Genomic DNA, 26,055 nt, shown 5'->3' with positions numbered 1-26,055 from the left:
TATGTATGCAGGTTAGATAATTTTCTAATGAGATCGTCGATTTCCAAAATTCAGGGGTTGTGTCAATGTGAGCGAGTGTCTCATGGAAGAAGTAATTTTATTTATTTTATTTTTATTAATATTTTTAAATTTGTGTTGATACTTAACCCTTAATAAGACAGAGGTTACCACCCTATTCCATTGTCTTAAGGTTCAGAAACAATCAAAAACCTGAATAGTAGCACAAATAGTAGTGTCCGTTTGAGAGTTAATTTTAAAGTCCTATTAAAAAAGTAAGTAAAATAATAAACTATTAACAGTAAAACAATATTTTATTCAAAATTCACAATGATACATACAATTGGAAAACCTTAATTTCACTTAATTGATAAACAATGCTTGCATATCTGTAAGTAATAAAGCAATGATTTCAAAAAAGAAATACTGTGATTAAAATGTCTTAATAATAAAATATGTGCATAGGGGCTAAAATGGAGTCTATGAAATGCAGACAATACTTTGTTATAATCTATTGAGTTTAGAACGCGAGACCGGCGTCGGCGGTGGTCGTGAAGATTTTCTCGATGGAGTTGGCGTAGGCAGCTGTTCTCAGATCTAGGCCCAGGTTGAACTTTTGAGCAGTCTTCATGATGGCCTGTGTACAAAACGGAATGTCAGTAAAGAGGGCACAATAACAGTTGATATTGCACGTTATAATATTTATTTGTTTTATTATACAGGGTGTGTACGCGCCAGCATTAAAACCTCATACATTTCAAACTCATGTCACACTATTCTATCACTCATTCTGACAGTCCTTTTTCCTATCCTCTCCCTCCCACCTTCAGTCTCGCTCTCGCATCGCAACGCGCCGCTTCGCCTACCTATCTGGGCGTTAATACTAAATAAGTATCCAAAATAAACCAATTCAAATAAACCCAAATCGCGCGCTAAACTCATCTCAATAAAAATTCAAGTGTTTGTGAAAGTGAAAGAAGAACCAAGCTTGGACCGTCCTGTGGAGTCTGCTCAATCGAAGGTATCCCATCCCATTCCTATCCCAATCTCCTACAACTCCTTTCTGGTCCTACCGAGCCGCATGGTTCATTTCCTATCCTTTACACTTACAGAAAATCACAACTACACATTTTCACGCATCCGTCATTTTGACAACTCTCTAGAAAATTCTAGAAAATTCGCTCGTTTGACACATTCTTTCTGGAAAGTTCGATTCGTTTGACATTTGACACATTCTAGAAATTACTATTCGCTCAAACGTCAACTCGTTGTTTGTAAACACGTGTATTTTTTTAAATTCAATCTTTTAAAATTTTATTTCAATTCAATTTCAAATTCGCTTACATACGCTACGCATTTTATTTTCCTACTGGATTATAAATAAATACGCACAACTCAACTCATTTTTTAACGCTAGCTCTCGTGCGTGTGTTTGCTCACCTACAATACAATGGAGGGAGTAAAACGCAAAATTAATTTGCTTGAAGCTAAAAAAGAAGCGCTTTTTCAGAGGGTTCAGGAACTATACGACCTCAGCCTAAAGGTCTCCGACCCTCAGATTGAACAAATTTTCATGTCTCGCATGCATTCGATTGAAAAAACAAGATCGGATTTTCTTGATACCATTGACGAACTTAATTTGTGTTATATGAAAAATGATGAGGAACTCAAACCTGCATTTGCCGCACTCAACTCGTTTGACGATTTGTACTGTAACATCCTTTCGGTGCAAAGCTCCATCGCACAACTAAAGGCCAACACAGAGCGACGCAAACAGGATTTCGTAAAAAATTACCGCCTTTAGAACTAGTCTCTTTCGACGGAGCCCCTTCCAAGTGGCCCGTTTTCTACCAAAATTTTAAAACGCTTATTCATGAGAACACTGGTTTGTCTCCAGGTGAAAAGGCTCAATACCTTATAGGAAAACTTTCCGGAAAAGCACTTACAATTTGCTCGGGTATTCCACCTACTGGTGAGAACTATTGCATAATTTGGAACAACCTATTAGAAAAATACCAAGACATAAGAGTACAAGCCTCTATGTATTTGGAACAGTTAATAAACTTCAAATCGCAATCTTTAGATGAATTTTTGGAACAGTATTGCTCAGCTGAAGCTGCCTTACGACGTTTACAGATTGATGACCTTTCCGATTTCATTTTGACTCATATTGCTCTCAGTAAATTAGACAAAGACACTCTAAATTTATTTGAACAATCCATTAAGCACGTAAAAATGCCTACGTTTAATGATCTCAAGACTTTTATAAAAGTACAAAATAAAATCCATGCTTTACGCTTATGTTTTACGCAGAATAAGCCGTACGTTAATAATAAAACGAATTTCGCATCGCAGTCTAAAAACTCGAAACCGACACAGTCGTTTGTTTCTAATACAGCTTCTGGAGTAAAACCCAATCAACATTACTTCCAATCTCAACCGAATTCGCAAGGCTCATACACTCCATCCTCTGTACGCAAGAATTGTCAACTTTGTAAGACGGAACCTGAACATGCCCTGTTCAAATGCAGTTATTTTCTCTCGAAAAATGCGCCAACTCGCCACTCTTTAGTTACGAAATGTAACTTTTGTCTCAATTGTTTAGGCTTTCATAACATCAAAGATTGCAGATCTCAAAATCGTTGCTCAGTTTGCCAACGTAAACATCACACTCTTATTCATATAGATAACTTTAACGTGAATAGACCTATGACGTCACAACAGCTGACTTGCAGCGCGACGCTTTCGCCGACCGACGCGTCCATGTCCGCGCCCGGTCCGGTCACGCCGCCGTTGCAATCGATGCCAACCAACAATGTATCTCTCTCTGCAGTCACGCCGTCGATCGCTGATGAATCTAGTACCACGGTCTTATTACCCACCGCGTCAGTGTATACTTATGACAATAATAAGACGTGTCAAAAATTACGCGTGTTTCTAGACACAGGTTCGATGAGCAACTTTATCACAAATAAATGTTGTGCGCGACTGAACTTAAAAGTCAATCCGCTACCTACCACTATTAAGGGCATAGGTCAGTCTGAAAGTGTGTCGCTAGGATATGTATCTTTCACAATTGCCTCACGCTTTGATCCCAGGTGTAAATACACTATTAACGCACGCGTCATTGATACAATAACCGATTATTTACCTAATGTAAAGGTTGACATAACCCAGTTATCGCATTTACAAGGTCTTCCTATGGCTGATGACAGCTTCGATATCCCTGCTGAAATCGATTGTTTGTTAGGCAATGAGATATTCCCGCTTCTTTTAGGTAGTAATAAAATAACTTCACCGCAATCCTCTGTCATCGCTATCGAAACCACGCTCGGATATCTCGCTATGGGACGCGCTCAGTGCTACTCAGCTCATTCACGCAATGATAATAAAGCATTCTTTTGCAATGTAGACTCGCACTCATTAGAATCACTCACGCAACGCTTTTGGGAGCTTGAAAGTGTACCTACTAAGAGACACATCAGCCCTGACGACGAAATATGTGAAAACATTTTCCAATCAACTCATTCTCGCGACGACTCTGGGACGTATACCGTTTCTTTGCCATTTAAACTCGACCCATCAGAACTCGGCGATTCTTACTTTACTGCTAGGCGTCGCTTCTATAACTTAGAGAAAAAGTTAGACAACTCCAGGCTTACGCACTAACTATAATGAAAATATTCAAGACTGTATCGATCGCGGTTTTCTGTCAAAAGTCGAAAACGCATCGAATTCAGAGGAAAATACTCCAAATTATTATATACCTCATCATGCAGTATACCGACCAGATAAACTCACTTCAAAAACTCGAGTCGTTTTAGATGCAAGTTGTAAAACAACTTCTGGAAAGTCGTTAAATGATGTTCTTTACACTGGCCCAAACTTACAAAGTAATATTTTTGATCTTTTAATTAACTTACGCATTTTCTCAGTCGCTTTATCTGCTGATATTGAAAAGATGTATTTCTGTGTAAAGCTTGATCAAAATCACCACCCGTTTCAACGCATATTATTTCGATTTGATCCTGAATCACCGATTGATACTTATCAATACAATAGGGTTTCTTTTGGCGTTTCTAGCTCGCCTTACCTCGCTATGCGTGTCGTTCGCCAACTCGCTGAGGACGAGCGCGCGAATTATCCTATCGCCGCGTCTGAAGCTCAATCCTGTATGTATATGGACGATTATGTCTCATCGATGGACGGGTTAGAAAAAGCTGAACAATCTTACCATCAAATGGTTAAGATGTTCATGGCCGGGGGGTTTAAAATGGTTAAGTGGATCTCGAACAACCCTGAGCTTATAAATAAGATTCCCGATTCGCATAAAAATCCACAGCTCGTCGATTTTGACACTGACTCAGAAATTACGACAAAAATCATAGGCATGCAGTGGCTTCCTAATGATGACGTTTTTCTTTACAAAATTAACTCTACTAACTCTGACCAATGCACCAAACGCACGATTCTCTCCGCAACCGCTAGATTATTCGACCCTTTGGGTTTGCTAGGCCCTGTGACAGCGTTTCTCAAACTCTTAATTCAAGAATGCTGGCAGCGCGAACTTGAATGGGACCAGCCAGTTCCAGACTCAATAAAAAATAAATGGAATCGGTTTGATAGTGAGATTAACTATTTATCGCAATTAAAAATATCTCGTCATATAGGGATCACCGCGGGTTGTCACGTCACTATCATGGGCTTCGCGGACGCCAGCGAAGTATGCTACGGAGCTGTGGTTTATGTGCGCGTGAGCTCTGATGCAGATTCACCCGGTGAAGTCTTTCTTATCGCATCCAAATCGCGCGTCGCGCCTTTAAAGAAAATATCTCTTGCGCGGCTTGAACTGTGCGCAGCGCTGCTCTTGACAAATCTTTTATTATCGGTTCGCGATAGTATAGAGAATCGTTATCCTGTTAACACAATTTACGCATTTTCAGACTCGACTGTCACTCTCACGTGGATACATTCTCCCGCGTACAAATTTCACACATTTGTTGCGAATAGAATTACTGAAATTAATTCGAAACTCAACGCAAAAATTTGGCATCATGTTAATGGAAATGAAAATCCTGCAGATGTAATATCGCGACCTGTAACTCCTAAAGCATTATTAAATCAATTAAATTGGTTTCACTCTCCTCAATGGACAGCTCAGCCAATCTCGCAATGGCCTATCGAGCCATTTCAAGTTTCATCTAACAGTGTTCGACTGGAAGAGAAAACTATCGCTCTTGTTTCAGAGACAAGCTCTCAATCGAACTCTCACTTTTTCGATCGATTAATTGATCGCATTTCCACGTACCCAAAATTATTACGCGCTACTGTGTACGTGTTACGCTTCGCTAAAATACTACGTTCAAACGGAGTGGTTACATCCTCTGATTTAGAACTCGCTGAACTCTATTTAGTACGCCATATACAGGCACTATTTTTTACTCAAGATATGCACGCAATTAAAAATAATAAACCCTTTAACAAATCGCTTCTCAAACTTAACCCTTTCATTGACTCTGATAATATACTTCGTGTCGGAGGTCGACTCACTCACTCTCAACTCAACTATGGACAAAAGCATCCAATCATTCTATCGCCTAAACATCGCTTCACTCAACTTTTAGTTGATTACTTTCATGTATGTAATTTACATACTGGTCCTTCACTTCTACTCAGTCTGCTTAGACAGAAATTTTGGATACTTTCCGCACGTAACTTAGTACGTCAAAGAGTGCATCAATGCAATATCTGTTTTCGTTTAAACCCTAAATCTACAAACCCTCTTATGGGCGACTTGCCATCATTTCGCGTTTCAGAAGCTAAAGCCTTTGTTTATACATCGGTCGATTATGCAGGTCCCTTCTTTATTACTCACATTCGCCGCAGAGGTGTTAAAAGCCAGAAGGCTTATATTTGTTTATTTTGCTGTCTTACAACTAAGGCTCTACACATAGAGTTAGTTTCAGACTTAAGCTCTGATCTATTTCTCGCCGCTTTTCGTCGATTCATTTGTAGAAGAGGCCCCGTTTCCATGATATATAGCGACGGAGGTACTAACTTCATTGGCGCTAAACGCAAGCTTGACGAAATTTACGCTCTTTTGGAATCTGACTCTCACAAAAATTATTTAAGTTCACATTTGGCTGAACAACGCATTAAGTTTCTTCATAGTCCACCATATGGTCCGCACTTTAACGGCATCACAGAGATAAATGTTCGTTATGTAAAAACGCATCTTTATAAAGTTATTGGTCTTCAAGTGTTAACATACGAAGAGTTCAACACTGTACTTGTACAAATAGAAGGCTTATTGAATAGTAGACCATTGTGTGTTCTTAGCTCTGACCCATCTGATATATCCGCTCTCACTCCCAATCACTTTCTCAATATAACTCCACTGAAATTCTTACCAGTAGAGGATGTCTCTGATATTTCTGACAATCGGTTAACGCGTTATCAGTTAGTCAATAAATTAGTGCAAAGCTTTTGGCGTCGCTGGAGTCAGGAGTATTTAACTTCTCTACAACGCCGTGAAAAGTGGAATACGGTGACCAAACCGATAGATGTGGGCTCTGTTGTTGTTATAAAAGATGACAATGCGCATCCTCTTTGTTGGCCATTGGGTGTGGTTGTGGAAGTATATCCCGGAAAGGACAAAATCATTCGCACCTTAAAAATTCGCACTGCAACCGGTATTTATGTTCGGCCTGTAGTTAGAGTTTGTCCTCTTCCTTTACAGTAACTCAAATAATGCTCTTAACTTAATTTTATTCTTTATTTATAATTTAACTCAACTTTAACGCTTATTTAACTCAAATTTAACTCGTTTAGTTCTCTCTAACGCATGTTTTTTTACGTTTTTAACTTTTTTTTACAAACGCTACTCAATCTAGAGGAAGACCTCTAGGCCGGGGGAGTTGTACGCGCCAGCATTAAAACCTCATACATTTCAAACTCATGTCACACTATTCTATCACTCATTCTGACAGTCCTTTTTCCTATCCTCTCCCTCCCACCTTCAGTCTCGCTCTCGCATCGCAACGCGCCGCTTCGCCTACCTATCTGGGCGTTAATACTAAATAAGTATCCAAAATAAACCAATTCAAATAAACCCAAATCGCGCGCTAAACTCATCTCAATAAAAATTCAAGTGTTTGTGAAAGTGAAAGAAGAACCAAGCTTGGACCGTCCTGTGGAGTCTGCTCAATCGAAGGTATCCCATCCCATTCCTATCCCAATCTCCTACAGGGTGTTAGGTAAAAGGGTATACGAGCCGACACTAGCCCATGTTAATATGGTCATATAAATGGTATGGTGAAGTCAGAAAATTGATATCATCATTTTAATGTTCATACAAATCGGATTTTATTATATTTATTTATTAGCCCAATAGGGCTAGCGCGCACGTATCGACAGTGACAGAAACTTTTTTGTCACCTCCATACATCTCTATGGAAGTGACGAAACACTCACGGCGACAAGTCACCTGTGCCCTTACGGTTAGTAAAAGTTTAGTAGGGTTGTTAAAGTCACGTTCATGTTTTTATAGTCCGCAACAATAGAATCTGTCAATCTATATCTATGTTACGGTCAAAGTGATAAATGTGAAAATTATGAATAATCGCCGGTTATTATGAATAATTACCGCATGATTTGGTAAATGTGATTAATATGAGATCATTTATGTGTGTATAAAACTAAATAGGCGGCTTAGGGGTGGCCCAAGGGCCACCCCCGCCGCACCTTAACCTATTTTTCACTTTAAATCAAAACATTATGTTATGGGCATCATGGAAAAGTAATATTATGCAAAAAACATTCCAAACTCATTATGCCAAATTATATTAATTTAAGATATCAAAACGTTCAAAAATTTTGGCTGTACAGGAGCACGTACACAAGATGTTGTTCTCTTTTATGATATTTGTTAGTACTAAGGTTGAATGATTAAATAATCACCGTTAAATGTTATTAATTTATCACTTTTATCGCGACTGTCGGTAATTATTCATAATAACCGGTTATTATTAATAATTTTCAATTTATCACATTAACCGTAACATCTATACTAATATTATAAATGCGAAAGTAACTCTGTCTGTCTCGCTTTCACACTGAACCGATTTTTATGATATTTGGCATAGAGGTAGTTTGAGTCCCGGGAAAGGACAAAGGATAGTTTTTATCCCGGTTTTTAAAACAGGGACGCGCGCGATAAGGTTTTTCTATGACAGACAAAATTCCACGCGGGCGAAGCCGCGGGCGGAAAGCTAGTTATAAATAATTTTATAAATAAGACCAATTTGGGACGTATGCATTATTTATTTATTTAACGTGTTTTAGTGAGCAGTGACGCTGATTTTATTTATCAACTACCTACTTGTGCATAGCGATTTCAGCGCCATTTTTAACGAAAGTTCTTTATCCAACGGTGCCTGCTTGTACCATATACAGAGTGAAGTATTGTTAAAACTGCCCAGGACATTAACCAATAAAATAAGGCAAAAAAAAACTGCAAGGAAAAATCTCAAAATTAAGTCTATCTCCTATATTAAGCAAAATCGTAGAATATACATGGGACTGATTTGAATACACCTTGATATAAGGACTCTAAATTTTATCTTTGAACGTTAGGTCCCTGGCCACCCTGTATGTAGGTAAACTTGCCAAGTTACATAATAAGAGATTTCATGACAGAGTTCAATTTTATTTATACTAAGACATAGAAGCACGTAAAAATTCATCAACAAGTCATACATTATTTGGGATCATTTATCATGCAAAAAGGTTTAGGAAGTTAGTCAAATGATTCCAAACATTTTAAATTAATACAAGCAAGTTAATTTACACTTCAACAATACCTACTTTTTTCCATAAGAAATTATACTACCTAAAAGGGATATTAAAATTAAAACAATAATTGTAAAACAATATTTTATTCAAATAAGATAATAATATAATCGGAAATTATCATTATTTAAATGTTACAATTCGCTTAACAATTAGTTTCAAGCCCATGATTTCAAAAAATAAATACTGTGATGTCTTTTGTTTAAAGTTTCAAGAATATAATAAAATGTATAAAATGCACAGAATACTTATATTTAGATATCTAAGTTAGTGTTTAGAACGCAAGTCCGGCGTCGGCGTAGGTTGTGAAAATTTTCTCAATGGAATTGGCGTACGCGGCTGTCCTCAGATCCAGACCCAGGTTGAATCTCATGGCTGTCTTCATAATGGCCTGTGTAAACAAAATGGCGAGTGTAATATTTAGATCAGGAATCCTTCATTTATTGGTTTGCTTCAGTACCTACCTACGAGGAAGCAACAGTTTCGTTTTGTCTGAGATTTTGGCTCGTCCGTCTTTGGTAATAGGCCTCTTTTTATTGTTGCTTATCTTTTACATTAGCAGTACATTCTCTTTAGAACCCTTTCTTAAATATCTAGATAGGTATACCTCCATCATTGTTTTATATACCTATTAGTATAAAAGATATAGGCGAGTAACGTGTTTTTCCTTGCAGTCTATTTGATTCAGGTCACTAAATCCATGTTCATCTTTTGGTTGTCAAAATAACCAACCGCTTTGATACCTATTTTTACGCACTTTTTAATATTTTTCACCCGTTTTGACTTACCAAGATTACCATTTTCAAAAATGGTGGTGTACAAACCATTAAAAGATTAAAAGTTAGTACATAGTAGTAAGTTAGTGGTAACAAGTCATGCTTTACCTAGATTGGAACTATGCGAAATATGTTCGCGTGATGTTCTTTACTTTAGATATTAAGACAATATTTCACTGTCATAATATTAGTAGGATTAATGTCTCACCCTAGCAGAGCGCTCCATGGTGTAGTCAAGTCCGGAGTGCACGATGTCCTTCTCGGAGGCTCCAGAGATCCTCTTCTGGAAGGATTCAGAGGGCGTGACAGGGATGCGGCCTCCCACGCGACCGAAGCGCCTCTCGAGAGACTCTTGTACCGATTCTGGAATTTAAACATGATGTTTTTGTAGAGGGTTGATAAAGCGGTGTTTTAGTGCGAAGTCTCTATTGTCTTGGAAGAAAAACCAATTTAGAACCGCCAAATCAACCACTAGATCCTGTTTCACTGGGGACATGAGGAGAAAAACTATGAAAAACAACTATGGGAGGGGAATGGTAGACCCCTCGAAGCCGGAGCTCGAGAGCGAGTCGCGGACGGATGTTCGTCTTAGTAAAGGTTTAGTGCATTGGTTTCCAAACTTATTTGAGACGCGCCCTCTTTCGACCATACAAAAAATTCCGCGCCAAGTCAAGATTATTTATTGGTCGTATCGAGCAGTCTGGAATGCATTCTTTCAGCGGTCGCAGGTTTTTTATACTTAAGTACACAGATGGCCCGCGCCCACCTTTAAAGTTCTTTGTGCCCCCCTACTTTGGGAACCAATGGTTTAATGGGTAGATAGACTCCACCTGTCTGGCGGGGAGAGTCCCATACAACCCACTAAACGCATTTTTAGGGGTCTTTGATTAAGTTTAGTGTCATAGAGCTTCGTTATTCAAAGGCTATCTTACCCAATAGGTGGTAGTTGGACTCGCGCTCGTATTTGAACGTGAGACGGCCGTAGGACACGTGGTTTAAGTTCTTCAGCCACTCGAAGAAGGAGACGGTGACACCTCCAGCGTTGATGTAAAGGTCGGGGATGACGAGGATGTTGCGATCGATGAGGATCTTGTCGGCGGCTGGTGTGGTGGGGCCGTTGGCTGCTTCGGCGATGATCTGACGAGTCAAATAAATAAATAAATATAATAGGCTAGATGACAAATTTTCAATTATTTGTCCGTCGTATAATTAGAAAATATTATACTCATATTTTTTATTTTCTTTCATAATTAAATAATAACAGTGCTACATCGAGTTGAAATGGCGCGTTATGTCACGCTTGAGTAGATTTTTTACTTAAAAGTGACGTCACGCGACATTTCAACTCAATACAAATACTGTAATTATTCGATTATGAAAAAAATGAAAAAATATGTGTCCAAATTTTTTTTATTATCTGTCTGATGGACTAAATAGAATTTCGATTTCATTACCCAGTCCATCCCTATTAAGACTTTTTAGGGACGAAGCACACTTGTCAACCCGGAAACGAGGCGGTCAGTATTCTTTGTATGCAACTCCGTACGGCAACGCACATTATCCGCACTGTAACGTAAACGCCTTCCTCGCGGCGAAAGACGATACGGTGTTGATCCTTTTCAGGGTTGATAAGTGTGCTATGATATTTGTACTGCGACATCTATGCCCGTTTTCACCATCAATCCCTAATTTTTAAGTGCCCCCTATGAAAACAAAATTCCTGTTATGTGTTACCATAGGGGTCACTTAAAAATTCAAGGAGACACACACTTTAGTCCGCTTCAGAATTTTAGGTAGTGCTGCAGTCTTTTCCCTTTTAAAAAAAAACCCAAAACCACCACCTACCTACAACAACAATAAACATCACACATCTAGTCTTAGCTTGTATAAATAGCAGATTTCTGATAAAACATACTAATACCTATTATATGCTAAACATAAAATACCTAAAACGTCATAACACATTGCGGATATACACTAATACCTAATTCACAGTCATCAAATCGTATTGTAACTTCCTCTTTTTATTTCACAAATGAAAATTATTAATTTGGCAATAAAATTATTCATAACGAAAGTTTAGTTGTATGTTGGTTATATTATTAACTGTGGTTATACATATAAAGCAAAAATATAGAGCAATTTACTAGAAAGAGTGATTTACACAAGTTCAATACAAGAAACAAAAATAAACTTGCCGTTCCAAATTTCAGACTGCACAAGATTGGTAATTCATTTATGGGGAAATGTATTAAACTTTTCAATAAATTACCACAAACTGTTGTAGAATTGCCCATTCATAAATTTAAAGCACATATCAAAAGCACCTTAATGAAAAAGGGCTACTATAAAGTTGATGATTATATAAAGGATAAAAATGTTTGGAATGTTTAACTACCTAGCTCGCATTAATACTTATGACTATAATTTGTATATTTTAAAGACTGTAAAACCTTGAAAAGGAGGCTGACAATAGTGACTGAGTTTCTTGCGCTGCTTCTTCTCAGCACTGGCCCATTTATTGTCCCGAAGCAGTGGTAGGGTTAATATTGGGACGTGTAAAAGCGCTTTTTTAAAGCCTATTTGCAAAAATAAATGAATTTTATTTTAAAAAAGGTACAAGTTACCATTTATTTATTTTCTGTATTTTACTAAGAAGGGACTCACAATAATAATGTGAACAGGCTCAAGCAAGAACCTCACAGCTGAAAGCTGCGTTTCTTAAAAATTTATAAATATACCTTAGCAGTAGGTATTTATTTTTGTTTTCCTGCTTATTTCATACCATGAAAAAAGTTTATCCTTTATCAACGTTACGTTAGTTTTTTATTTATCTAATCACATCTCTTTGATAAAAATAAATATGAGTTTCATAAAAACTGCCGATGAGGCATTATGTTTCAACTGCTATTGATAACAGCTTATTTGTTACCGTATCAGAAAATAACCGTATTAGGTGATTATAGGTGATAAAGTACGAGTACCTACATTTAGGGATGATATCATATTTAAAACGTTGAGATAGTATCTTTATAATAAGTAATAGATTGATATGCGTGCATCACCCGTAAGGACATGTAGTAAATAGGTAGCGTAGGACCGTTCGTTGTGAACATTCTTGGATTAGCTTAGGCCTTTGTCCAGCAATGGACGTCTTTTGGTTGAAACCAATTATGAACTGAAGAGGAAATCGATAATTTGATAGTTAAAGTAAAGCCTGTGTTACCTACTAACATTGATATAGGCGTATCGAGTGGAGAGCAGGAGTGGACCGATGGAAAATGGTTAATGAGGGCTATCGTTTTAGCGCTCACCAGTTAGCGCCACTGTAGAGTAAGGTCCTGTCACTTGCTAGTAGCGACGACAGTGGCACCAACTGGTGAGCGCTAAAGTGGTAGGAGGACTATCGCATTTGCACTCATCAAGATTGCGCCACTGTAGAGTAAGGTCCTGTCAATCGCCAGGGGTGCCAACTGTTAAGTATAAAAACGATAGCCTTCATTATACGCACTTACTACGACTAGCGTCTTTCGAACTGCGTAGTGCGTAGATTTGGCATTCAACATTGGCGACGCTGCGTGGGTGGTGGCAAGACGACGGAGCTCGAAAGACGCTAGTGTACCCCACACAAGCAAGGGACTGCTTTAAACCTCATTTGACCACCTCTAGGATAAACTGCCCCCTGCAAAGCTGTGTTCGTTTCGTTTCAACCAAATGACGACCACTGCTGGACAAAGGTCTCCCACAAGGATTTCCACAACGGCCGCTCCTGAGTTGCCCGCATGTAGGTTCTTCTCGCGACCTTCATCAGATCGTCGGTCCACCTAGTTGCAAGCCTGCCCAGTCAAGCTGTGAACCAATAACAATCAGTATTCCTTACCTTGGCGTTGATCTTGTGCGCGTTCTCCTTGTGGATGACCTGCTCCACAGCGGCGGGGACGAGGATGTCACACTTCTCATAGAGCATGTTCTCGCCTTCGTAGGGCTTAGCCCCGGGGAAGCCCACGATCGTGCCGTTCTCGATCCTGTAGTCTTCCAGAGCCTGCGGGTATGAATGGGAAATAATTAAAATACGATTTCGTTCGATTCCCAACTTAGGAAATTCGATTTTTTCAAGTTATTTTAAAATTTTAGATTGAGATGCAACTCTTAACGCCAGAAAAATTATATTAACTATAAAATACTTTCGAGAGGAAATGGGTGATATGGAAGACCATTTCCAAAGCCTGCGTTTTCTAATGGGAACTAATTAAATGAGAGCTTGGGAAATAGGGAAAGCTGTAGTCTTCTAGAGTTTATAGGTTCAGAAAATATTGTAATAAAAATAGATACCTATAGTTTAAGTTGGTGAAAATAAAAAAAAACAAATAAATATTACAGGTCAGCTGGATTGGAAATAGGTCAGCATTAAATGAATTTTAGGTACTACCTATGGCCGTTTTCGATTCTGAAGTCTTCCAGAGAACGGGTTCCGAACTTATTGGGAATGGGAGCAAATTAGAGATTACTGTATAACTCATTTATCATAAAAACTATTTAGTGAATGTAGTTTTTAAATGTAGTATGTACAGATTTTATTTCAATATGCTTTCTCTTTCGGACGATTTTGAGGTGATGACCGCACGTGATCTGGTTACGGCATACTTACTATATCAGATTAAACGATAAATAAATTAATCCATAAAGATAGGCAATACCTAAACCATTGGGGTGACATCTACCTTGTATAGGAACTACTGATTGTTAACATAAAGATAGAAAATTATGTTTTAGGCATAACATACGAAAGAATCTGTAGCACTATAGGTAACTTTAGTACTATGATTCAGTATTATGTTTGACAAACAATCGGCCATCAATAATTTTGATGGATAACACTTGTCGTTTGTCGTGCTCTGTCGGTTCATTATCGGTAGTGGAAAAGATATTTGTAAAATAGGTATTACGTTGTGTCTATCTGTAGATATCTCACGTGATTGGACAAAAACAGTGACCACCTGTTCAGTAAAAATAGTTGGGTATTTAAATAAGGGTATTATTATTCTGCTGTGCCTACATAGGAACGCTTAGATATAGGTTCCTTGTACCAGTAATCGACATTTCGACATACTCGTAAATTGTCGTACATTTTACCAAACCAATATTTTCAAACAGATGGGATGGGCGGATTTTTTTAACTTTATTTATTGGTTAGTTTTGATAGTGACGTAATATTATCACATGACTGATAAAACTAGCGACTTTAAATTATTTGTTATCACAAAAACAATTATCATAATTTTTATGCTCTATTTCATTCGGTAAGACATCATTTATGAAGTAAGATAATTTACGATTTCATCAAAAGACCCACCATTCACATCAATTAGGTAACTATAGCGACATTGTTTTAATTCCAAATCAGTGTGGTTATAGTTCGATAAGATATCACAACCCAAATAAGGAATGTGGAGGCACTATGGAGATAACTGAAACGTGTAAACTGTGGCGCGATATCACGCCACTGACCTTGGCAGTTTACGTAATGTTATGCTAGTACTAATAATCTATATTATATATAAAAATGAAACCCGTTTTCCGTTGTCACGACATAACATGAAAACGGCTTGACCGATTTGGCTGATTTTTTTTTTTGTAGTTTTCTAATACTCTGTACAAGGTTTTTACGGAAAAAAATATAAAGAAAATCTCTACGCTAAGGCGGTACGAAGTTCGCCGGGTCAGCTAGTTAAGAATAAGAAAACGTTTTTGGAAGGAACAATAAAATTTCAGGTATTTACTTATTATGAGTCACACGATGTGTTGAAAGATTTAAGATCTAAAGCAAAAGTTTGATGAATTTGATGAAAATTACTAGATTTAATACAGAATCGTAAAATATTTGGGGAAATTTTCCATCGCTGCACGAACTGGTATTTTTAAGCTGTCTTTTCTTTTATCATTAAAATAAATATTCATGTCTACGACTGTTGAGTAGCACGTCATGTGGAAAAAAGAACAAAACATTTTCATGTTTGGTAATTTTTTATAATTGGCATTGTGGGAAATGGATGGAACAAAATATCGATTCCCTCGATCTTTTTGATGGCTATAAAGGTCCAAATGCATTGAGTAACGAGTACTGCCCTTAAGTCAGTACATTCTAATGCAATGTTGTGGGCTTGTGGAAGGTTACAAAGCTTCATAGTCATCGTCCTATAAAGCAGTAGGTAAGTACCTACTGAGAGTAGGTCTTTACGGTCAACGCCGTCCAAGTCATGGATTGTAAACCTCCCTGATTACTAAAAATCTAGATAGCTAGATCACTGGCCTTGGGGTCATTACCCTCTAGGTTGTGGAAGGTTCCTAAAGCTGTACGTAGACTACAGAGAGAGTAGGTAAATACAAATGAGTAGGTCATCTTCATAGAAACGCACCGAGCGCGGTTTGTATGTGAGCGCGCCAATATACGTATGCGGCGCGCACGCACACACTGACAAAATTCGGCGCAAACCACGACTGGCTCCCCGCTAATCCCCGCTAAATTTTGTCAGTGTGTGCGTGCGCGCCGCATACGTGTTGGCGCGCTCACATACAAACCGCACTCGTGCGATTCTATGAAGATGAAAACTCATAAAAACTCATAAACCTCATTTATTTCTGTAAATAGGCTTAAAAAAAGGACTTTTACACGTCCCAGTATTAACCCTACCACTGCTTCAGGACAATAAATCGGCCAGTGTTGAGAAGAAGCAGCGCAAGAAACTCAGTCACTATTGTCTGTCAGCCTCTTTTTCAAAGGATTACAGGCTTTCAAATGTACAAAGTTATAAATATGACCTACTCATTTGTATTTACTATTCTACTGACCTTGGGGTCAATGCCCTCGGGGTTGTGGATGGCGCCGTCGTGCTCGATGATGCCGATGCAGGTGGCGCCGGCGCGCACGAGGTAGCGGCACGTGTGCAGCCCCACGTTACCGAAGCCCTGCACGATGAACGTCTTGCCGCCCCAGCCGGGGGTCGTGCCTGGAGATACAAGTCATCATTAGCCGAGCTAGATAAAATCTTACCATCGATTTAGACGACAAATGTATGAATTTATTATTCAAAACCGATAAAATGCCGTGATAAAATATCGTGGTTCACATGCTAGGCATACAGGCCATCATTTAGTCTAAGACTGCGCAACCTTTTGAAGAGTTGGGTCAAAGGATGAATTCGGTCATTAACGACGGGTCACTTACATTTCCTATTTCAGTTACTCTCAGGACAAGCGCAATAAAAACTCAATTATTATTATTAAAATCAAACCATACTTGCGCGGGCCACTTAAAATTCTTTAGCGGGCTTGGGGTTGAGCAGCCTTGATTTAGTCGTAGGACGACCATCATTCATACATAAATGGAGGATTTGGCCTACACCTCCTCAAGTTGGTCAGACGAGTTGGGGAGAAGAGTGGTAAAGCCTGGTCCGTGAGCACGAATTTTGTCCAATGACCCCAAGCTACCCGCGCTGTCGTGCTCGCACACTCACTGCGGGTGCCATGTCAGTCGCACAGTAGCGACAGCAATATAATAATTACTCGCGAGCGATAAGGATGGGTAGCTTGGGGTCATTGGACAAAATTCTACGTGCTCACGGACCAGGCTTTAGTGGTTCCATTTTACTCTGCTGTAACCATACTGCATAGCCGACATATACAGAGAGATAAAACCTTACGATCATGTCTAATGTTCTTGAGGAATGCAATTAATTTAAGTGTGTAATAAATGCAAGTTTGGGTTAGTGTCCTATAGATAGATCTATCTACATTAGTCAGTTTAGAAACAATTACGTAACTTGAAATTACTTAATTACCTAATCAATGTGCCTTGACCTGTGTGACCCCCTAATAGTAACAAGTTCAAATTGCTCTTCGGCAAGATACAACGCGATAACTGACATTGAGCAAAACGATATAAATAACGCGATATTGAGCAAAAAAGTTAAACAACCATTAGTTGTGGACTTTGACATAGATAGTAAGTTTAGAAAAAAACATTTATAGTGATAGCCGCATTATGATAGTGATTGAACTTAGTTGAATTTTGGAATGTGGCATACGCGAGATGTCACGTTGCCGACTTATCTAAAATATTCAGAGTCAAACACCAATGAACAATAAACAAAATTAGATAACAAGGCTGTTTTGAAAGAAGCAAAAAAATGTGATGCAAAAAATGAAACACATTTCATTTCTGTAAGAAAGAGTCCAGTTCAGATATTTTCTTGTGTTTTAGATTCTTTGAAATCAAAATATAACCCCGTAAGTGATGAATATTGTTAGTGTGTGTTAAGGTTCGGCCAAACCAACGCGATCACACGCGATCAGCCGGCGTGCAGCGATGGCGATCAATGCATTTAAAGGTTCGGACAAACCAACGCGTGCAGCGATGGCGATGGCGATGGCGACCACTGCGCGTGCAAAAGTTGTTTCACACTGCCGCGACCGCGATGGCGATCACTGCGCGTGCAGGTTGTCACTGTCACGCATATTGTCACTTTTGCTTATTGTCAATCACGCCTATTCGGCAAAATGGAAACTGAGTTAAATAATTTGTTTGAAGCTTTTGATGCAATTGAGACAGTGGAAACACTTTTTCACTCAAGTTTATTCAGGCGGCCATATATTATAGAATGAGACAGGATTACATGCGGTATAGGTAGTAGGTATTGGTTACTCATAACCAAGCTATATTTCTGGCTTCATTTGTAGTCCCTAGAGCCCTAACAATACCTTTTAATTAGATTTAAAGAAAGGTTTGATAGGAAGGAGGACTGCACTAAGGCTTTCTTGGCCTCAGTGGGGGAAATGAAACAACGCGGACGGTTGATATCTGGTTTATTACTGTTATGCTATTGTTATATACAAGATTTACATAATGTACACAATTCAATGTGTCCAGTCCAATGTGCCGTCGGTGTAGAGTGCCTATGGTGCACGTTCGTTCAGGGTTCATGGGCCAGTCGGCTAGTCGCGGTCGATGCTGACGTGCTCGTACCATGGCTCGTACAGTATCCTTGTGGGCAAGTAAGATTATAACCAACTCATCTTTTTCCTTGAGGGAAGAAATTTGCCCCCATTACCTTTTACCATTGTTGTTCTTATCGTTAAATCGCACAAAACTACACAGAACTCAACAAAACATCTATCAAAATCAATTTTCATTTTCATTTTTGGTGCAACAGTCATCTTGACATTTACTTTTTTTAGGGCAAAGGAATTATCATCATGCACCTAAACCACAGAGTACATAATAGTCCAAATATATTTTTTGTCTTTAATAATAACTCAAAAATACAAAAAGACATCCGTTTTGGTCAACTAGGTATTTCTAGTGGCACTAAATTAATGACTGAGACGTTTGATGACTGTTATTAGGTTTTTATTTATGGAATACTTAGAATTGCTCTAGGGCCTTTGAGAAAGCTGCAGACATGTACATTCTCAATGAGGGCTTAGCGCTCACCAGTTGGCGCCACTGTAGAGTAAGGTCCTGTCACTTGCTAGTCGCGAAGACAGTGGTAAAGTGGTAGGAGGACTATCGCATTTGCACTCATCAAGATGGCGCCACTGTAGAGTAAGGTCCTGTCAATCGCCAGGGGTGCCAACTGTTAAGTATAAAAACGATAGCCCTCATTTATTTGTTCTTCAGATAATATCCCAATTTTATTTATGAAGTTGAAGAAGCAGGTTCTAGAGAAAACTAGAATAATTTTGTTTATTACATAAAAATAAATTCTGATATTGATACTTTATTCTAAAACCTTTTTTATTATTCAAGTAGGTCAGACTAGTGGTATGTTATGATTAATTCATTTTTAATTGTGTAAAAACCTTTTGTCAGATCCCCTACTTACTATTTAATACATCGAAAAAAAAAGAAACGTCACAGTGACAAATTAATGTCACGATGATCGCTGATCGCTGCGTGCAGACGCTGCATAGATCGCCGCGACCAATGACAGGACGCGTTGATGTGAACTCATCGCTACAAATTCATACACGCTGTCTGGTCGCCATCGCCATCGTCATCGTGCACGCCGGCTGCACGCGTTGGTCTGGTCTAACCTTAAGTCTGGTCGCCATCGCTGCACGCCGGCTGAACGCGCGTGATCGCGTTGGTTTGGCCGAACCCTTACTAAACTGCAAAGAACTAGATGCATCTAGTATGTGAGAATACACATATTTCACTCAACAATAAGTGGGAGGTTTTACAATGATGAAGTAAATGTAATCATAACATTTATCAGTGCTAGTTCCACCTCCATTTATGAGCAAATGTAATGAGCATTTTTAATTTTCTATTCAATCTGTAGGCGTAATTGTTTCAGCTAGTTACGAACTAGCTTATTGAAAACACGTAGGTACCTGAAATGTGTACTTAACCTACTTTACGTGGGCGAGAAGTGTTTAAGTTCTCTATTACTAGAGCATCGATAACGAGCAGTATAAACTGTTGACAAAGGATTTCTCTGGAAGCCTAGCTACGTAATTTGAAAAGAAAATATTTTGTACTGTTGTGTTGAAGACTTGACAACATAAAGTATACCTGTGTAGTGAACGGTAAAATTAAATATTGAGGGCTCGGTAGAAAAACCAACTTAAAAAGTATTCTTATTTTCGAGAATTTTTTGACACAAACTTACAAACTGAAGCAGCACGTTTAGTATGGACATGCAAGAGACAAAAGTACCTACAGATCAATATCTGGCAAAAAGTATCGATCTCAGCATAATGTCTTAACTCCACTGTTTACAAAAACTATTCTTTACTCCCTATATTTGCTTGTATACTGACCGATCATGCTCATGTAGTTGGCTTCGTTGATGAAGTTCTCCAATCCGTGGAATACTCCTCTGCCGGTAGCCGAAACTCTGCCGTGGATACCACCCTGGATAATTTGAGAGAATTGTTAATAATATTTTTCATCATTTAAACTTTACATATTACATTTGTAGCAAGTCCGCACCGCATACGCATACATAAGACCTAACAATGTGTTGTGATCTGTACATGGTAACATTAGGACCAACCGCACATAATATGACATTAGGGGCATTCAATAGTTGCGGATGCAAATTTTACGAGCGATCCTCCAGTCGCTTAATGTGCGGGGGAAGTTTTAGTGACACTATTGTTGAGACCAGAAAACAAAAGACATTTATGAAATTGGAAGAACTCTAGAAGAGGTATTACAGGCATAGCGGATAATTGATATGAGTATGTTTCTACGGCAGTGGAACGGTGCAGGCTTACTTCAAACGTCAGCGAGATAATATGTAACAGATCTGTTAAATTACATATATCCCTTGCAAATCTAGCGCAAGCTACTTACATCGCAAATTGGAAACAAAAATAATAATAACGTCATCATCATATCAAATGCTTGAACAACATTTATCTTTATTAATCAAGACAACAAATCTTAATCCTCCCTATCTCGGCTTCATTTTTACAATATTTGTTGAAGTTAATCTGTAAAATACCCAAATGTCAGTGGCGTAGCGAGCGTGCCTTTAGACGACTTTCAAAATTTGTTGGGGGTCCCCACGTCTTTTTGACATTAATTATTTTTGAAATGAATAAACTTCTTTAAGCTTTTTAGAGACTTCAGAGTTGGTAATTGATTAAGCTTAGTTTATATGAGATTCTTACACTCGTATTCACAAACATTACTATGAGCTCTCACAGTGCGGGTGCGACTTAACCTAAGCTTACACAATAAAACTGGCAACTTCACTGGTTCATAGTGAATAATTATACCTGGACGCCCTCTGCCCCATCTAGGGGACATAGGACCATAAGTCAAGTAAGTCAAGTCTCACAGTGCGCGTGGACGCACAGGGTCTCAAAAACCTATTCACACTGCTTGAGTGTGTACCAACCACACTGCTTGAGCTGTAATCAAAGCTGTGCGTTCGACTTCGCATAGCATTGCTGCTTTACTTAAGGAAGTGTCGTTTGTGAATACGGGTGTAAAGCCTGGTCCGTAAGCACGTAGAATTTTGTCCAATGACCCCAAGCTACCCATCCTTATCGCTCGCGCGTAATTATGTTGCTATCGCGCTCGCACACTCACTGCGGGCGCCCGTCGCACAGTCGCGACAGCAATATAATTACGCGCCAGCGATAAGGATGGGTAGCTTGGGGTCATTGGACAAAATTCTACGTGCTCACGGACCAGGCTTTAGTAACACACGTTCTGAGCCCACAGGGGCTCGAAACAGCCCGAAAGACCCCTATCATTGATACAGCTGATACTTCAGTAGATAAGGCCCTGTTTCTGAGTATTTCTCACCTGGTTGATGGGTTTTCCCGTGACGCAGGCGTGGGCGTTGATGTCTTGGTAGCCCACGGTCTTGGCGTAGGTGTCGGCGATCCACGACATCTCACGCTCGCCGGTTCCCATGTCGGGGGCTGGCACGTCGACGCCGGGCCCTAGAAAAGAAAAGAGAAGTTTAATTCATGAATTACTTATGTAACTCTCGTGTAAGTACAGATGACACGTTTATAAGCACTGTAACATCTTAAGCCGGGTTTTGTCCTACATAATCAACAATATTGGCTAAAACGAACGAACGAACGAATCAACAATAACATCTCAACATACAACGAAATTGCCTACAAAAAATGTTGAATGTTGATATGTTTTTGTGTAGCTGTAAAAAGTAAAGACTAATGTGGTGTCGCTTGTATGATCAAACTTAAGGAATTGAGCAGTTGTAAACTTGTTTCAATTTTGAATATTCAAATTCGAAACGGGTATTTCGCATTTGTTACAAATATTCACATTCAAGTAATTGAAGCTCTTTGAAGGTTCACAAAAACGGTACCCTTTAATTTAGAAATGTATCTTTGTTAAAATTGCATTATCATTACTGTATCCAATATGGCTCTTAATTGATAAGCCGGTGCAAGCCAGATATTACTGATACCTAGATTAATAATAACACAAACTTTAAATGTATTGCAGCATTACTTACAATGTTAATGTGAAAGTAATGGTCCTGTAATTGCCTTTCATAACACACAATTAATTGGCACAGGTTAGAAACACGATGCGATGTTAAATTACTGTAAGGTCAGTTTTCTTCTCACTGACTGATTTTCCAATTAATATACATATATCGAACATTTTCAATCTCAATCTAGTTTATGACGACTATAACTAGGATTTCCATCTGTGCCTTAATCAATTCATTGTTTTCATTTCGAATGCCAATGTTAATGATGTAATTTTCTTTTACTCGATGTTCAGAAGACTTCTAGATGTCCTTGATCTTATCAGTTGCCATGCTGATGGCGATAGCAAGTGATATTGGCCGTCACCCGTGATAAAAGAGTTTTAAACATAGCAATTAGTTACCTACACTCAATATTTCTTATTTGATAAGTTTGACGTGAGACTACTGTCCATGAAAACGGGCATACGTCACGCGATAATTAACTTTTTAAAAAAATAAAACCGACTTCAAATGCGTGAACACAAAAAAAAACTAAAAATTAAAAATATTGCGTATAAAAAAGTTCATCCCCAATTTTCCACCCTTGGGGGTGAAATATTTTCTTCAAATTCGCATGAAACCACCCTTTTGATAATACCTATTCAACAAAAAAATAATCGTTCAAATTGATTTATAATCGGCGGAGATATTGCGTATAAAAAAGTTCATCCCCAATTTTCCACCCTTGGGGGTTGCTTTTTCTATTATTAAATTTAAATGGGACCACCCTTGAGGTATTACCTATACGCCGAAAAAAGATTTGTTCAAATCGGTTCATAATTGGCGGAGTTATCGCGTAACAAACATAGAAAAAAAAAAACATACGGGTCGAATTGAGAACCTCCTCCTTTTTTGAAGTCGGTTGAAAAGTAAGCTTTAAAGTATTGCATTATTATAAGCTTGTTGGATGTATTTGATAAAATAAAGCAATAAAAACGATAATTACTACACTTAGGCCTTTCAGAAATAAATCTATCATGCCTGGGATTTAGATATTGAAAATAAACCATCATCATATATTTTATTCATGTGTACGAAATATTTGAAGTCTTATGGGACAAAGAGACGTTTGCTGTTGTATCAAATGACAGGAGTGTCAGAAGTTGTACACCAAACAAGGCAAAGTAACGTAACCCACAATGTTTTCCCCAGGGACCGCGTATCGTATTGTGTTCCATATATCACTTTCTACGTAGAGACAGGTAAAACTCAACAAATGGTAAAATATACCGAAGTCACGACGCCAAATGATTGATGATTATTGGCGCGGCTGAAAATGTTCTTAGATACCGACAAATGGGAATAAATATTTTTTCATTTCTCTTTATATAGGCCTTGTAGAGTTATCAAATCAGTACACTAGTACGATAAATTAGTGAAAAAGGTGTGAAAATATTGTCACAATATTTAAAGTAAATGCTGGGGCTATGGAATTGCGAAAATACCTGATTACGACGTGTGCATATCCAATTCTCACATAATATGGTCGATAGTGTCAAGCCACGGATCAAGCTTAGCAAACAATGTTCATCCTTTGAAGTTATATTAAGTGTGATTTTGAAAGAAACATTTTAGACTTATTTACCGCAGGCTATAAGCTACACTTACAATGATTTTTCTATCCTATTCTATGCTAATATTACTAATTCGCAGTTTCTGGAAAAAAAAAGCGTAACAGCTTATTACAGATCACAATGATAACAGATCTGTGGGTTATAATACTGCTTCATTACAAAGCATTACCGCCAGAAATTGTTCCGAAGTTTTTTCAGGAAATTGCGGTTGGTTGCATTTGGATTGATGCACTATTGAGTGGTGATTAGGTTTAGTATGGCTTGTCAGCAGTCTCCTACAGCTCGGTTTATCGACCAGCAATTACCGAGTATGACAGTCGTTGACCGACTGGCACGAAGGCCAACAGCTTGATTTAAGCAGGCGCAAACCATTGCGAACTTTACTACCGCATTCGTTCTTTGCCAATTTAAACAACCAAACGCCTTAATTATTTGACCTCAGACCGTTTTTACGTCAAATTTTTAATAATTAAGACGTTAATAACTTTGCGATAACTAATGCCTATATTATTATACCTATTGATTATTATGATGGATATAGTGAACGTTTAGTATAGATAATTATTTTATCGTAAATGTTCAGATTTATGTTCAAGTTCAATGCCAAGGTGGTAATTTCGTGATAATTATACAAAAATTCATAACATACTTATTACAAAACGAATAATTTGAAATAATTCATAATTAACCGAATAAATTACTTGTTTTACATATTCCAGGTTTTTGGATGCAGTTAGTACCGCATGGGGACGGCAGTTTTACGCATACATGCATAATCGGCGTGTAGTGTAAATTACCATGAATTAATCTTAATGAGGATGTCGCTAAAGATAGACCAGTGTTTATAGACACCATGAAACGCGAGTTTACATTAAATAGCAATTCCATGACATCATTGACAACGGCTTGTAGTGTGAAGTTATAATAAAATACCACAGAAACAAAACAATACGAATATGACAATTTCAAAAGACGGTAAAATAGAATATACCTACTTATAATATCTAGGAGGGCTATTTTGTGGCTGGGAATACAAAACAGAAGGCGTATGCCCACGTCATTCATAGCGAAGTGATCATAACTTTCGTCCGTTATGTAGCTATGCTAACATTTTTTCAGCTACCACTATCATTAGGAATGAACTTTCAACATGGTTCAAATTATGTACTATCTTGCCATTGAACTATTAATCATCGAGTTGGACTTACCAATGAATCCCTTCTTGGCGAGCTCAAGGGTGAATCTACGGGTGATCTTCTCAAGCTCATGCTCGGAGTACTCCTTGGGGTTGATCTTGATGCCGGCCTTGGCGCCGCCGAAGGGCACGTCGACGCACGCGCACTTAAACGTCATCAGAGCAGACAGGGCCTTGACTTCGTCTCTAGTCACGTCCGTTGAGAATCGAATACCTGCAGACAAAAAGTTAAACAATTGAAGATCGGAAATCTGTTGCGGTTTGTGGTAAAAATAATCCTCCAATAATTTTGCTTGTTTTACTTGTAAGCTAGTTGGGATTTGTTTAGCTTTAGTATAAACCTTCATTCTGTGTGCATTAATTTCGAAAATCTGCAAGCTACTGAATAATTTCCATTCAGACTATTAACCCTCTATGTAATGGGAAATTTTTGAAATCTCAATGATTACTGTAAGATTTACAGACATTGGCAAAGGATATATTTAATGAGTGTTTAGAAAAGAAAGACATACATATTAGATACTTATTTTGCTATGAATCAAAACATTGTGTAAATCACTAACATTATTTCATATTGTAATCATATCATTAAGTGCGTCTATTTACAATTATGCAAAAGTAAACATGCAATCATA

The 26,055-nt window shown here is 38.3% G+C and overlaps 1 protein-coding gene across 2 annotated transcripts in view; it reads right to left on the bottom strand.

Moving 5' to 3' along the window:
• Window positions 1–292: 292 nt before the first annotated feature.
• LOC135076871 (glutamate dehydrogenase, mitochondrial) overlaps window positions 293–26,055 on the bottom strand; it is a 30,825-nt gene continuing 5,062 nt past the window's right edge. The window contains exons 2-9 of one of the 2 annotated variants that reach the window (XM_063971347.1): window positions 25,434–25,634; window positions 21,946–22,085; window positions 20,445–20,538; window positions 16,473–16,630; window positions 13,504–13,665; window positions 10,556–10,760; window positions 9,832–9,986; window positions 293–634 (exon numbers count right to left, since the gene is read on the bottom strand). In XM_063971347.1, coding sequence (XP_063827417.1) covers window positions 518–634; window positions 9,832–9,986; window positions 10,556–10,760; window positions 13,504–13,665; window positions 16,473–16,630; window positions 20,445–20,538; window positions 21,946–22,085; window positions 25,434–25,634 — 1,232 coding nt within the window. In that variant the 3' untranslated portion in view covers window positions 293–517. Of the gene's footprint in view, window positions 635–8,917; window positions 9,239–9,831; window positions 9,987–10,555; window positions 10,761–13,503; window positions 13,666–16,472; window positions 16,631–20,444; window positions 20,539–21,945; window positions 22,086–25,433; window positions 25,635–26,055 lie in introns of those variants that run through there. The other variant, XM_063971348.1, reaches the window with a different exon arrangement.

The sequence above is a fragment of the Ostrinia nubilalis genome, chromosome 12 (genome assembly GCF_963855985.1).
Source record: "Ostrinia nubilalis chromosome 12, ilOstNubi1.1, whole genome shotgun sequence".
Taxonomy (NCBI): Eukaryota; Metazoa; Arthropoda; class Insecta; order Lepidoptera; family Crambidae; genus Ostrinia; species Ostrinia nubilalis.
The sequence above is the reverse complement of the archived record's forward strand: the minus strand, read 5'-3'. Positions and strand labels throughout refer to the sequence as shown.